General features: G+C 40.4%; 1 protein-coding gene across 7 annotated transcripts in view; it reads right to left on the reverse strand.

The window, feature by feature from the left end:
* Positions 1–14,686, reverse strand: part of LOC135161214 (homeobox protein cut) — a 77,176-nt gene that overhangs the window by 13,846 nt on the left and 48,644 nt on the right. For all 7 annotated transcript variants that reach the window (XM_064118593.1, XM_064118596.1, XM_064118597.1 and 4 more), the window contains exon 4: positions 802–1,120. In XM_064118593.1, coding sequence (XP_063974663.1) covers positions 802–1,120 — 319 coding nt within the window. The remainder of the gene's footprint in view (positions 1–801; positions 1,121–14,686) is intronic.

Here is a 14,686-nt window from a genome sequence, read left to right on the forward strand (position 1 = left end):
GTTTAACGAATCGTATTGCGTTAGTATCTCTGCAGGTTTTGTTTCCAATGCAAATGCAATACGCAAAGTCCCTTTTTGCTGAAGAGTGAGCCTGCCTTTCATTAGGAAAAAATAATAATGGAAAGTGCAGCCTAAGCAGATAGACAACATGAGGCAAAAGATGGAGATGGAGAGAGTCAGATATGATTAGAAAAGAATGAGAAGATATTCTATATAAATTGTTATGTTTGTCAGGTGTCAATACCTGCCAGGATGAATATAAAAAAGGTTAGTGAAGTACAGCGTATTGATTAATGACTAGATGAAGAGTTAGATAAAGTGAAAATTATAAAATGGCAGATGCGGGGTTTCCATCAATTGGGGAATGCGTCAAGTATTAATTGAGTTGACGTGATAAGGATTAACAATTGTGATGACGATTCTATATTTTCCCCCGGACTCTTTTGAGGCCTGTCGTTAACGGAGCCTTGGAAAGAGAGTCAGGACCGGAGAGCAGCAGCATACAGAGGTAGTAATGAGTAGCAATCATAAATTCATAAACAAATGATGAATTTGTTAATTTTATCAGTGACTTATTCTACCAGAATCGTCAAATTGTCTCGATAAGTTGGCCGATCTCTCGCAACCCATATTTATCTCTCAGCGTCCATAAATTTATTCCCAACGAGTGGAATTCAATCGAAGTAAATAAATATCCATATATCCATATATAGAGAGCTTTTGTTAGAATTGATGGGGATGAATTGATTGGTAATATTAGAATAATGAAAGTAGATAATGGAAAAATGAGATGAAACTTACCAAGTGTATCAGGTGTGCTAGGTGGTTTCAATGTCTCAGCTTGTTGCAAAGCTTTCGTTCTTTCCATTAACAAATGCTCAAGACTCTTTCCAGGTTCTCCAGTGGGTATTTGGGACAAATCCACCGATCTCAGTACACTTATTTCCCTCTTAAGCTCATTATAGTCCCGTTGTCTTTCCAACTTGCTCTCCAATCTCGCTATATGCTGTCTTCTGTTATCAAGCTCCTCCTCGAGTCTCGCTGTCGCCTGTGCACTGGTCTCCTGAAGACGCTGAAGACTCTGTTGTAATCTCGATACCTCCTCGACCAGTTGATTAATCTAAAACGACAGAGGAGAAAAAAAGTTTAAATTAATAATGCTCGGATGAGAATTGAATCAATACGAAATGAAACATTAATACCATCGGACTTTGGTGCACCGGAGTTCATTGGAAATTGGATTATTTCTCCATTAAAAATATCCTCTTTTTAATACCCGAAGGTTCAACGACATAAGAAGCTAACTGTACTATTTTATTGTGAATTAATTGACGATATATATTTATCCGTTGGCCCCACTGTAATATTCACAATTATCCTCGGCGGAGGTATCGATTTTAACAATCAAAAATTTTCGAGCATACCTTTTCATGTATGTGAAAATACTCATAGGTTACTGTAGGTTTTTTTTATAAACGTTGTCAACGAATGGGATACGAAAAATCGATTGATGATTGGCCCCTCGGTGGGAAACGGGGGCTATGTACGATCGAACTTTTACAATTCCCCTCCTTAATACGCAGACCTAGCGTGCTCTTTGATCGACGCGCCACGTCGTACACGCGGTGGTTTATTAATAAAACGACCAAATCGATGTCGATGACTTGAAACACTACAAGTGGAAAATATGGTCAATGTAATAGTTATTCTATTGTCTTTATACTTCCATTTCACCCCTCATGATTTATCATGAGGTTTTTATATTAACTAGTGGTAATGACTCTCTTGAGGGAAACAGATGATTGCGCTCATGTGAGAGGAGAGAAAGAGCTAGAGGACGAACAGTAAAAGCAAGGGCGTCACAATCCTTCAGTGTTGAGTACAATGAATGCACTCCTCATGATATCAATCGGTGGATGCAACGCACTTGAAAACTCCTATTGCTTCTGATTCGAGTTATCGTTGTTGCTGTACAGCAGATATACATACAGAGTCAGTGGTGATGGTACACACCAATGCATTTGCCCTGTTGAGAAGGAGTGAGAAGCCGGGGGGTGGCTGGGAGCGTGGAATATAGGCGATAGTATTAAATGGCTGGTGTTGGGTGATGGTATTGGCACGATACATCTGCAGTAGAACCCTCCCTGGTTAGTCAGACCGTAGTGTAGTAGCAAGAGTAAACGATAGCGCCGATTGTTTTGTCTTGTTTTGACCCATTGGTTTAAGCGTTTCTAGCTTTTAAGGGGTAAACGGGGTTATTGGGGATTTGATGGAGTATAAGGGGAGGAATCAATCGTCATTGATAGTCAATATCGACAATGGAAAAAATAAATTTATTACAAATTCATTAATTAATACACATGGCGTCTCGAGAATAATATTATGTAGACGACCTGGAATATTTTCATGAATATTTAATAATTACGATACGCGATGCACTGATTTTAATATTTGAACATTAACATTTTCTTGATGAATAAATTCAACTTGTATAATAATTAATGGGCCAACGTAATAATTCGAAATCAATATCATAATAGTCTATAACTGAGCTTGATCGGAATATACTCTACGTGGCCCGGTCGTTAAAGTTCGACGTGGATGAATACACTTTACTCACGTATATGTATAAGTTACACTGACGATATAACCGCGCATTCTGTAATAGATAGGGTATAACGAACGGTTTTTGATCGTGCATGAATGTAAGTAGGATATATCGGCGTTCGATAATCCAGTAGCCCTTCCCGCCTGCCTCGTTATTCCCTCTGACTCCTTCACCCGTTGCTTTCTGACTCGAAATCAACTACAGCACCCCTCTTGCATTCCCCGAGCTCTCTATATTCATCGAAAGAGGACGTTGAGGTGGAAAGGGGTATGAGTGAGTGGGTACGGGAATGGTGCAGAGGGGGGGAGGGGGGAGGGTATGGGTGCCAAGTTCTCGAAGTTGCGATCGCCTGGTAATAGTGTTCGTCATTAGTGACGATAGGTTGGGTTAGCATGACGCTGAGGGGTGCCTCCGGGAGGAAGGATAGATACTGAAATTAAGACTTAAGGGGAGAAAACTGGTGTTACACATCATTGGATTTTTTAAAGCAGTTTTAATTATGTATTTCATGATGAGATATTGGAAATAAATGACGTCTAAGCTTTTTTCCTTGTTCATGTTTCCATACCAATTATCCTGGGAAAATATTCAAGTAGCGCAATATACAAGGATAATATTAATTGGTCTTTAATTTATGGAATATCGATTAATGAAAAATCGAATAACGAAGCCATGATTATTAGTGACTTGTCGAACTCTCCCCGTGAATTCCATCGGTCCTTGAATCCGCTGGTATAAGTGCCGTATGCTGGATGAAGGCTAGTCCACCCTTTTCCAAAAGGATTAATGGAGTCTGGGGAATCGCTGATCTCAGAACTCGAGTGTTTCTGGTTTTCGGCTGTGGCTCCTCTCTCGCGCGCTTGTGTTCCACTCGAAATCCTGGAGTATGGTGCATTTGGTTTTCCCGAAGTTATAGACATTTCTATGTATATGCTATACACTCACAGAAGGGCAAGTATTCAATAGAGAGAGAAATATCCCTTCACCCCTTAGATATCCTTAAGCTTGAATTCTTCGTCTATAAACATTAAAGCGATAAAATCAACTTCGTTAGAGATTTGTCCGCTTTTCTCTTTCCTGGCACATTGAAAAATTAAGGATTTTAAAACACTATTTATATGCGCATTTTTTACGACGTATATGATACGATAGAATGGGAAAAGACCCCCTTGTTAGAGTGACCGAAGGATTGAATTGATGGAAAGAGGTCTCTCGTGTTCCTCGGTCACATTGCCAATCCTTTTGTTCTCTTCGAGTGTGTGGACACTAGAGAGTGAAGCATATATCATAACAAATGAGAATAAAAAAGACGAATAATAATAATGGAATAGATTGGGATTGATACTTCAAGTCCGGATGGAAATGGCTCTAAAATTCATCTTTAAATCTAAATAATTATTTTCACTCACAACTCAATAGCCTCAAAAGCTTTTTTAAGCTCATGTCCAAAGACAAGAAATTTCCAAGTATGCTTTGGAAAATAGACAAATTATCCAATGAATTATTATTATTTGTTAATTCTCAGTCGTTCATAAGTGTATTGATCACATTTTCTCGTACACAATATGTTAGCCAGGACAATCAATCTCCGTCCGCGCACACACACACACACGTAACCCGAGATATTCACAAAGTCCAGGGTTCATCTCCCCTTTTGCACCCTAGTCCCGTTCCGTAATAACATTGAGTAGAATTGACTCGTTAAATCGATATAAATATAATCCATGGATTTTGAAAGACGAGCAAAACCATACTCATTAATTTTTCTTTTAATTCAAATATTTTTTACTGCCTTAAAAATGTCCAAAACCAGGGTATGACATTCAAGCCCTCCTTTTCCTTCTTTAATGTGAGATAATTTTTTAATAAATGAAAACGAAGAACAAACATTCGCGAAAGCTTGCAATCAATATGCCTGGAAACAACTCACACTACTCGTCAATTTTTTTTAACCTTCCCCCGGGTTATTCCTTGAGGGGGAGGAGGTGGATTTGTACTGCTGAGCTAGCCCGTCATCCTGCTTCTCCCCCCCCCCTCCCTCTCACTCTCTCTCGCTCTCTCCCAGCCTCTCTCTACCTAATGGTAGCGAAGCGCAACGCGAGACGACGAAGGGTTAGCCCCAAACTGGGAAGTGGAAATTATGGCCAGGATTAATATGCAAGGACTGGATACGTGCGGCAGTACGTATCCCAGGATGAAGTATATGTAGATGGTTTGGAAAAGGCGCGCCAAGCACACGCTGGTGAGATGGAGAGGAAGCATCGTACTGGGTTGAGAAGCAACAAAAGCAGGGGTCGAAGGGGAAAATTTTGCATTGGTATTGGTTTATAAGGGGGGTTGGTGGGAAGCATCGATATATGTTATGTAGACTACAATCTCCATCTCCCTCCACCCTCTCCTTTGGCCTTTCACTCCTTGGAGGATACCCGTGGCTAACGGACACCCCTATCGATTTTACAACTCGATATATGTGAATACCCACTTGTCTAATGACTGATCGGGCCTTGAGCGCAACCCTTTACGTCCCGACTCTGCAGATCCACCCCCATTGGGTTACTCTTCAAGGCCCCTTCCCACCCTTCTTCTCTTGCCTTATTCCTCATTCTCTCTTAACATCCCCCTTCGTGGATGGATCTCATCTGCCCGTTTTGCTGGCGAACATTTGTTGTTCCGAAATAGGTCTGAATGTATTGTCTTCATATTTGGCATATGTAATGCTTGAATTTCCAACGCATTAGTACCATCTTTCTATGATTTTTTAATATCCATCCTGTTGAAAAATAACTGAAAACCACTGGATAATTTTAGTTCAATTCGAAACTGATTTGCATTGATCCGATTAGCTTTGTGTGATGGTCAAAAGTGCATTACTCGATTAGCATTAATGGAAGTAAAAAAAAGCTTTTCAATTCAAACAATTTGAAAAGCATTGGCCCCCTTCCCCCCAGTCGATTTAAAGGGATGAATAACATTGAAATGGAAAAAAAATGGCAAACGAATTTCCAATAAATCTCTCGACTTTTTGAGAATAAGTTTCAAGTGCACCGGAGGGTATTAGGTGAGGTTTAACGGTAGAATCCGATCGAGTGAAGGTAAAAAGGTAAAATTAATATTAACCACTCTTGGGTTTGAATTTGCATTAGCCTATACTCGATAGATGGGCGTTTATGAATACACGCACCTCATACTACTCCTTTTTCCCTTAAAACTCAACAGAGCAAGCTCATGATTCGGCCCCAGGGAAGGTGCGGGGTGGGTGCAGGCGGCTGAACGGGGTAGCTACTGCGTAGAAACCATATATTAGCTGGGGATATTTTACCGGGGAGAAATATTGAACGAAGAGACCAGGGGTTGAACCGATATCGTATGTGAGAAGACCATGACGAGTGGGAGGCGGAGGTGGTGAGGGAGATGTAGCGTGTGGATGAGTTTTGGGACATATATGTACACTTATACACACTTGAATTGACCAAAGGGGATGAGAAGACATTGTGGGAGGTCCATTCGAGCGAATATAATGTTGTATAAAATTTTGTAATGGCCAAGCGTTTCTCCAACACGACTGAAAAAACGGGAGAGAGAGATTCCATTGATTAATAATATGTTTCGTGTCAATTTAAAAAAATGAATTATCAATAATATGCTATATTAAAAGATTGAGAAAAGATAAATTTTATTCAGTGGAAATAATGGAAAAAAAAGGTAAGGAAAATTAATTAGCTAGAGATGGAGACAATTCTGTAAAATAAAAGGAAATTCACATAAAATTGATTCGATGGCAGGCAAAAGGTTGATTCCCACCAAAACCAATGTAGATATGGGAAAGCCAAGGATAGAGGATAGAGTAGCTAGAGAAAGACGAAGCAAATGGAAGGGAAGAGTGAAACACGCACACAGAGTGGCGCGTTTATTTCACAATCAGCAGCTTTCGAATCGTTTGCCATTGTGCCAACCACTTATTGACAGAAATGCTCGATACGCTCGCGGCAGCCGCTAATCTCTGACATTTATGCGCTTCTTCCCAGCTAGAGGGGGTTGAAGAGGGTGTACTGGTTACAACCAGTGCACACATGCCAAAAGTATACTGTCTCCACATAACGACCACGTTCAGACAGGAGAGAGGGATGAAGAGGATGAGTGCAATGGATAGATGGATTGTGTATGACGCAGTATAGAGGTTTTCGAGATGCGATGGGGGTGGAGGTGAATGAGTCGACACCCACCGCCGATCGTCTGAGGCTATGGTTATATTATACTCTGTCCATACTGAAAAGCGATATACGATGGGTAACAGAGGAGGTATTGGCATTGTCGCCCTGGCTAATGAGAAAGTTACCACACGAGTTTTCCTCCATCCATGTGTATTATGGATGGCTTGGCTTTTAATCCATTCTAATTGATGACTTTTTTTTTTAGCATGGCAAATAAATAAATTCGGATTTTCCTTGAAAAATATCTGGTTAAAATGACTCTGTTGAAACAATTGCTAGAAAAAAAAGAAATTGATTTAATTATTGGAAAATAAAATTAACCTGGTCTGCCTTGGCGATGCAATACGACTAAAAAAAAAATCAAACCGAGATGAAAGAAAAAATTGTAAACAATTTGTATGTTTTTAATCACTCCCATAATATCTCTCCTGTTTGTCCATCTCCCCCTAACATCGCTGGGCGTTATATGATTCCTCATATTTTTTCCTATCTCTATATCTCCCCGAGTTCCTCCAGTCCACCCCCACTCCCCTTCCCGCCCATCAAAACCTTCGCAATGCAAATCTCTTTTTCTCTTCGCGTCTCGGTTTTTAAATGCCATCCCTATATCCCCTCCTTCTGCAACTCCCTCACAACCACCGTCCAGTTTACCCTTCCACGGATTCGCCCATTCCTTCACCCTCTCATTCTCTTGTTCCAGGGCATCACTTCTATATCTGTAGATATAATTTTTTTAATGTACGTTGTAATGCGTATACGAGCAAAAATCCACACATCCAAGGATCCTTTCCACTGACATGTGTGTGGGGCGTGTGTGTGTGTGTCCACCCTTCCTTCGCGGAGTGTCCAGGGGCTTTTCTCTCCCCCTCGCACCCAAACTCTTTTTGTCATTGTGGCTTATTCCATATATATTGTACTCCCCTTTCCCCACGAATATTCCCTCTCGCTCTCTCAGACGTGAGGGCCGGTTTCTCTGTCTCCTGGAAAAAGGGTGTCCGGGAGAATGTCGAGAGATATTGGAGACAAATGACAGTACAAAAAATGCATACGTGAGAATACCAGCCCTTATGCCCAGCCGCCCTTCTCCCTTCTCCCTTCTCCCTCACCACCTCAGAACCGGGTGTGGAACACTCTCTGATGGTGAAGTTGGAGGGTTGAGGCATTTCGGGGAGGGAGGGAGGGGGGGGGGATATGAGTAGAAAACGCTTTCGCCTCGATGAAAATACCAATAATAAGAGTAGCATGAGGGTTTAACTCTCGGGACGTCTCGTGACGTCACGCCATTCTCAGCCGCATTAAAAAAAAAGTAGAATGAGGAAAAAAAGAAATGAAAAAAAAAAAAAAAATCTCCCTTCAGCCCTCCCACCTCTACTGCTGCAACTTTTTAAATGCGACTATTAAAAGTAAAATGGATGACGAATAATGTTTTGTACTGTATGACAACGGTCCTGTGGCTTTGCATTTTTTTTTGCTTATCGATGCCATTGAGATAAGAAATCGTATAACGATGCCTCTGTTTTGTTGGTACTTTTATTTTTCAGCAGTACCTTTTCGCTAGTCGATCGATCAATATTCGGTATTTATAACAATCAATCGACACGCAAGCTGAGATTCAATCGAGTAGAAAAAATGGTGAATTTTTTTTTTTTTCATGTCTCTTGAGGGAGTCATTGCTATTCATAACTGATTATAACGGTTCGATATTTGAATTGGAGAGAGGTGGGTTAATGGCAAGGAGTATAAAATTTTGTACGTAATGTTTGCAGTGTCTAAAAAGTGCTTGAGGGTGCGGGGGTTATATCCATCAGTGAGTTTTGGGCGAATTTTATCAATGGTTTACGATCTACCCCGAAAAAGCGGTGCCGGTCTGCGAAAGTCTGTTGGATTTGGAGGGGGAGAGGGATTGAACTAACGCCGACAGAAAGGGTATAATGAACTTTCTCATTGATTGGTCAAAATTTTGCTTTCATGCTCGGTGTATTTATGCCTCTTTCTAGACATGACCAGTTTTTTTTGTTGCTTCGAAAAAATAATATTTTATTTTATCAAAGAGTCAAATTATCTCATAAAAGTTCTTTGCATGAAATTTCGGGTTTGGTGAATTTTAGTTGAGTGTTTAGCTGTCTTGTAAATGATAAAAAAATTGAATGGAATAATTTGATCAGTGATTGTACAAAGCAAATACGTTGCGGCCCGGGCAAAGGTATCCCAACTAGTTTCGAGCAAATTCTAGAGTAATTGTATATTGGGGGAGAAATATTGGTGGGTATCGATAGACAATCGTTGAATTACCTCGAAATACTAAGGAGCATGTCCTTTATATAATTTAGCTATATGCCATTACTCAAGTTCATCCTCTTACATTCACTCCAGCATTTCCATTTTATCAACAAATTGATCCCCCCCTCCCCCCCCCCCCCGCCAATGGGTGAACAGAAGCTTGGGAAAATGTGTTGGGAAGCACCTCAGGTAATACTGAGGCTATCCTTTCCAACATCCTTCGCTTCATTCAACCCACATGTACTTCATTCGCGATGTCTCGAGGTATTCCATTCCCTCTCATTCCATCGTTCCCATCGCGTGTACCATTCGCGCATCGGCGAATTTTCGGTGAAGGGGGCATTGAGCAATTGGAAATTGTATTAAACTACTTTGAGATATTTCCTGGGGATTGTGAAGGTTTCCAGGGGGTTGAGGCATGCGTGATATAGTTGGCAATGATCTCCAACTTGAAGAAATTCAAAGAAAACGAGATTGATTTGTCTCCAATTAAGATTATTTATCACTTTTCAATGAATATTTGGGAATATAAGGGTGATAACAAATTGTTGTCTATTAAATTAAAAGTTAAATTTGCCATAGATAAGAAGATATTTCTAATGGATTTTTGTATGCGTGAGTGGTATTGAATAATTGCGCCAATTAGAAAATTAATTCCTCACTTCATTAAAATAAATATCTCGATTTACTCGAAGCCTTTCATATTTCACTTTTCTACATCTCCCACTTCTCCACGCAAATCCATCACCAAATATTTTCCATTGTCCTCTTTATCCTCATCCAGATCACCGATGCATTCTCAAACCAGAAGGACATTGGAGTTGAATTATTTCCGGCTGGTGGAACGCAAGCAAGATGAGAACTGCAGGGGTTACACGCCACGTAGAGGGGGGTTGGGGGTTGGGGGTTGGGGAATGAGGAAGGCACTGATCACTCGGTGAATGAGAGCCAACCAAGTCAGAAACCCGCATCGGGGGCTCTCTCGCCCGTACCAATAGTCTCCATCGGGGTATGGGTGGTGTGAGGATGAGTGGATATTGGCTAAAGGGATGAAGAGAAGAGAGAGAGAAAGAGAGATGACTATATAGTGGAGGCGATCGGTGTCGAGGGAGTGAGTGAGTGCTCTTGAATATCGGTTAAGATGAAGAGAGTAGGAGGATGCCAACTGATTGGTGAGTATGGAGGTGACACGGTTAGCATTGGCATTTCTCCTACCGACCAAAGTATATCCTTAACACTATTGAGCTCACCTAGCCAATAGGTTCCGTACAACTTTATGCCATATAAACATACACCAGTACAAATCTCACAAGTGAAGTGAAGTGGAGGTTCTCCCTTTTAGAGAAAGAGATGTTTGAATTCATCCGTTCGTCTTCTCCCTCTCCCTCTCTCACTTCACTTTATTTGAGTATAATTATTGATTATTGGACCGCCGGAAGGCTGGCTACTCTGATGCTGAGGTAGGAGGAGGCTTCTGGTTGTGGCCCTGGAGGAGAAGGCGATAGAAGGGCGGCAACGAGATATTGAGGATGGGGTGGGCTATACACCGCTACCTACACTACCCGGCTCGCGTTTTCAAGAGGGGCGCGGGACAGAGGGATGAGGGGTGATTAAGCTGTACGGAATATCCTAACCCTCTCTCTATCCATTTCTCGCTTTCTCTTTATCCGTCCGGGGGTCCGCCGGTATAAACCTACATGGGTTGATGGTGGAGGGAGTATATGTCTTGTATCCTTCTCTACCGCTCCTCTCTCCCTCTCCGTCTTTCTGTACTGACAATTAGACTGATAGGTATGTCTTAGTCTGCTATCGATTTGATTCCAACCCTATCGTACATGCTGGATACATGCTGGGTAACGATAGGATACAACGGGGAGTGGGTGCAGTGCTAACGCTTATTTAGCTTTTCTTCTGGATTCATTTGGAAGAGGAATATCACTTCTATGGAAAGGATTCACCAAATTTTTCGAGCCTTTTCATGCGCACAGCTATCTATGTTAGCCGCAGTATAAATTAATCCTCTGAAGGCCGGATTTCCTATAGGATAAGTTATAGATATAAAGTGCCTTTCTACCTACCAATCGGTAATTGTCGGATTAATTATGAAACGCCGAAACCCTTACCACCGTTAATGCTCTCCAATCTCTGATCGCGAACGAAATTCACCGCAAATTTTCATTGGTAAAATTTCCTGACTTTTCAATCATGCACTCGACCCTTTTTTATTCTCTTCAACTCGGTTTTTTTTTTCACTTTTATTTCGTATTAGTTTTTGTACTTATCCAACTCCAAGTGATCACTTCTGCTGATAATTCTGAATATGGGTTACAGATCACGAATGCAAACTCACCTGAAACATGAACAAGGGAAGTGGGGGTTAAAAATACAGTTTATATCTGAATTAAACATTTGTGTGTGTGTGTGTGTTTTTTTTGTTATTCGAGAAATCCAATAGTCCAATATTTGAGATAATAAATTAGTATTGGACGCTCTTTCTCTCTTTCTCTCTCTCAACCCACCCTTCGTGTAAGTGTGGATATCGGATACTATTCTAGTACCCAGAACTCTTAATATTGCATAACAAAAAATTGGCAATCGGTTTTAGCTTGTAGTCCAGAGGCATTGACGTTCAAATATAATGATATGTTTAGAATTGAAAGAGTTGAAAAATTTGTTTACCTTATTAAGCGATCAATAGACAGAATGAGGAATTTGAAAAATTAATTGGAAAAATGAAGGATTAAAAAGACATTTTATGCATGAATAATGAAACATTGGCTTTTCCTTGGAAAAATCCAATAGCCCTATATTTAAGATGATGAATTAATATTGGCTACCCATGGATATGATATGACTGAAGCTCGAAATTTTTACGAACATCATCGATTATTGATGGTAATGTATCAATCTAAGAATGACCCAGATAATATCCCCCCAATCGCGTGTGCACTCAAAGCACGAGGAGGAGAGAGAGAAAAAAAAGCTGATTCATGGCCGATTGACGCGATCAAGAAAATAAGTAAGTGAGTATGAAGCTCTCGAGTGCATGAAGTGTGATGTACGACATATTGATTATTAGTTTGGCCGATGTACATTACTGGCTGTTTTCTATCTTTCTACACTAGTTGCAAAGATTGTTTATTCAGGGGAAAGTCAAGTCGTGCAGTGATCGAACTAATGAAGCCGGGTGAACATTAATCCGTTCAACAGAAGCATTTTATCGCCTACTCAGATGGCCGTGAGTGACAGGGCGGGAGGAGTGGCTGGTTAAGTCGTAAAAATCATCCTCGTAGACTGGGCTAAAGTTCTAGGAATGTTGTAAATGTCAGTTCCAGGGAAAATACTGGTACATGCTGATACATTCTTGCTATTTTAGTGCAAATAACAAGCACATTTGTTGCCATGTACTAAAATGTAGATAAAGTTTGTTAAGATCATTTTGTTATTTGTGCTTTGAGTAATCTCATTACAGAGTCAATCAGTTCATTAAATATCAACGAGTTGTTTTTTTCGTGTTTCAAATTAATTAATACATTTGTCCACTTGGTACAGGAAATTTTAACGAATTTCGTATTGTCAACAGAAGAATAGAAAAGCCTGAAGTTTTACTAACAGAGCTGTTCGTGTAATTGAGACTGATTTTTTTTTTCAACTGCTTTAACGATGTAAATAAACAGAGTTGAAACGAAACAGGAAAAAAGTGGTTAAGATATTATTGAAGTCTCCCAGGGCGTCGCGACGCCAGCAGAATCCAAAGGCATCGTCTCTCGCTGACAGCCGTTGTAAACTCATAAAGAAATTTGATAATAAATTATGAGAATACACAGCGAGAGTTTTTATCAGCTCCCGTGTGTACCACACGAGCAGAGGAACTACACCCGAGGGGTTTTTTTCTCCGGTCTATATCGTTGGATATGTAACTCATAAAAAACTTTGAAAAGGAGAAACGAAAAGAAATGGAGGAGATGGAGAAAGTGATCATCTCGCGAGGTTTAATATAAATAGAATAGCTAAAATTGAATAATGATCGGTCCCTCTCGTATTTATAGTCAAGAGTGGGGCAAAATGGATTGCAAACTTTGGGAAAAAAATTCAATGATTTGAAAAATAATTAACTATTGAATTTATGTTTCTTTCCTTTCCAACTCCAACGACCAATGCACCGATTTTGCACTTATTCAAATGGTTCGAATCGATTTTTCGTTTATCACTGTCGCCCATCGATCCGACGAATATAATGGAAGTTAATGACTGTTCGAAATATGATGGGGTGAAAAAAGAGCTGGGAGCTGTATCAGAAAGTTCGATTGCGTGCTACTACGAGGGGAATTTAAATTGAGTGCTGGGTAAAATGTAATTTTGAGAGTAACATGTATAGAAAAACTTTATTCCATTCGTAATAAGAAGTAAAAATCGTCAGAGCTGACTGGCAATGCGGTGAAATTGTTAATGTTTTGAGTAATTATTGATTTCCGATGAAGATATAATTTAAATAATGTAAATAATTTAGTCGAATCCCGGCATTTTCGCAATTACAACTGTTAACAATCTTTGTCAGAATTAATTTAAGCTATTGAAGCAATTACGCGGATGTGAGACATAAGGGGGACACCTGTTACCCCTCTCCTCCCCCCTCCTCTTAACCGCCCTCAAAGAATTCCAACAGTCTTCCACCTCTGAATTTTTTGCACAGCCCCAGAAACCGTGGGAAGCTAGTGGGGAAGACGATTAGTGTCATTATTTTGTTGTAATCATTCGCCATGTTTTTTATTCCGCCTCTTGCAGAGAATAAGAGCAGTCTACATCGATGAAGCAGTATATGGCGCTATGAAACTTAAATCCAGTGAACGATTTTACTCACAAATTTCACCGACGTACCGTAATTAAACCACTGAATTCGTTAAATCCGAGCAATTATTTTCACCGATGGATAATAAAGTGCGAGGACATGGCGAAAAAAATTTTAACCCCAACATCATAATTTTTTCACGTTCGAAGGCGTGATATTTTCCTTGTTTACTAAAACCTACTTTGTACAGAAAGGACCGGGGCTATTGGCCAACGGGGAATATTCGTTTTTATACCCCCTCACCCGGTGTTTCACGATAGAAAGCGGCATTAGTTTCCGGTAAGATACGGGAGTGATAGAAGCAGTGACGGTACCCCGGGGGCTACCTGGACGGGCCATTAGAATATCTCAGTTCAATCTCCGGGTGAAAAAAAAAAACAAGAAAAAAAACAAAACCGTTGGCGGAGGGTTGAGGATGCGTCTCTACCTGAGTGCAGACTCCTCACCCTCTTGCCTCTCCCTACTCATATGTACCGACCTTTCTTTTTTAAACTCCGTGATACGCAAAATTGACCGCTTGAATGGACGTTCGTCGATTTGTGGTTATGAAAATACGTAGAGGTGAATTTGGAAAAAAATTGATTTTTCATTTAGAGGGGGATAATAAAAAAAAATCACTCGCCTCAGTGATATCGATACTTATTTCCCTTCCCACCTTGATCTCCCCTATTAAACTAATGAATTTAATCAGACCGAAGGAAAATGAAGCGAACGAGAAGAACTCGGTATTTATACGCC

This window comes from Diachasmimorpha longicaudata, chromosome 4, assembly GCF_034640455.1.
Source record: "Diachasmimorpha longicaudata isolate KC_UGA_2023 chromosome 4, iyDiaLong2, whole genome shotgun sequence".
In the NCBI taxonomy this organism is placed as follows: Eukaryota; Metazoa; Arthropoda; class Insecta; order Hymenoptera; family Braconidae; genus Diachasmimorpha; species Diachasmimorpha longicaudata.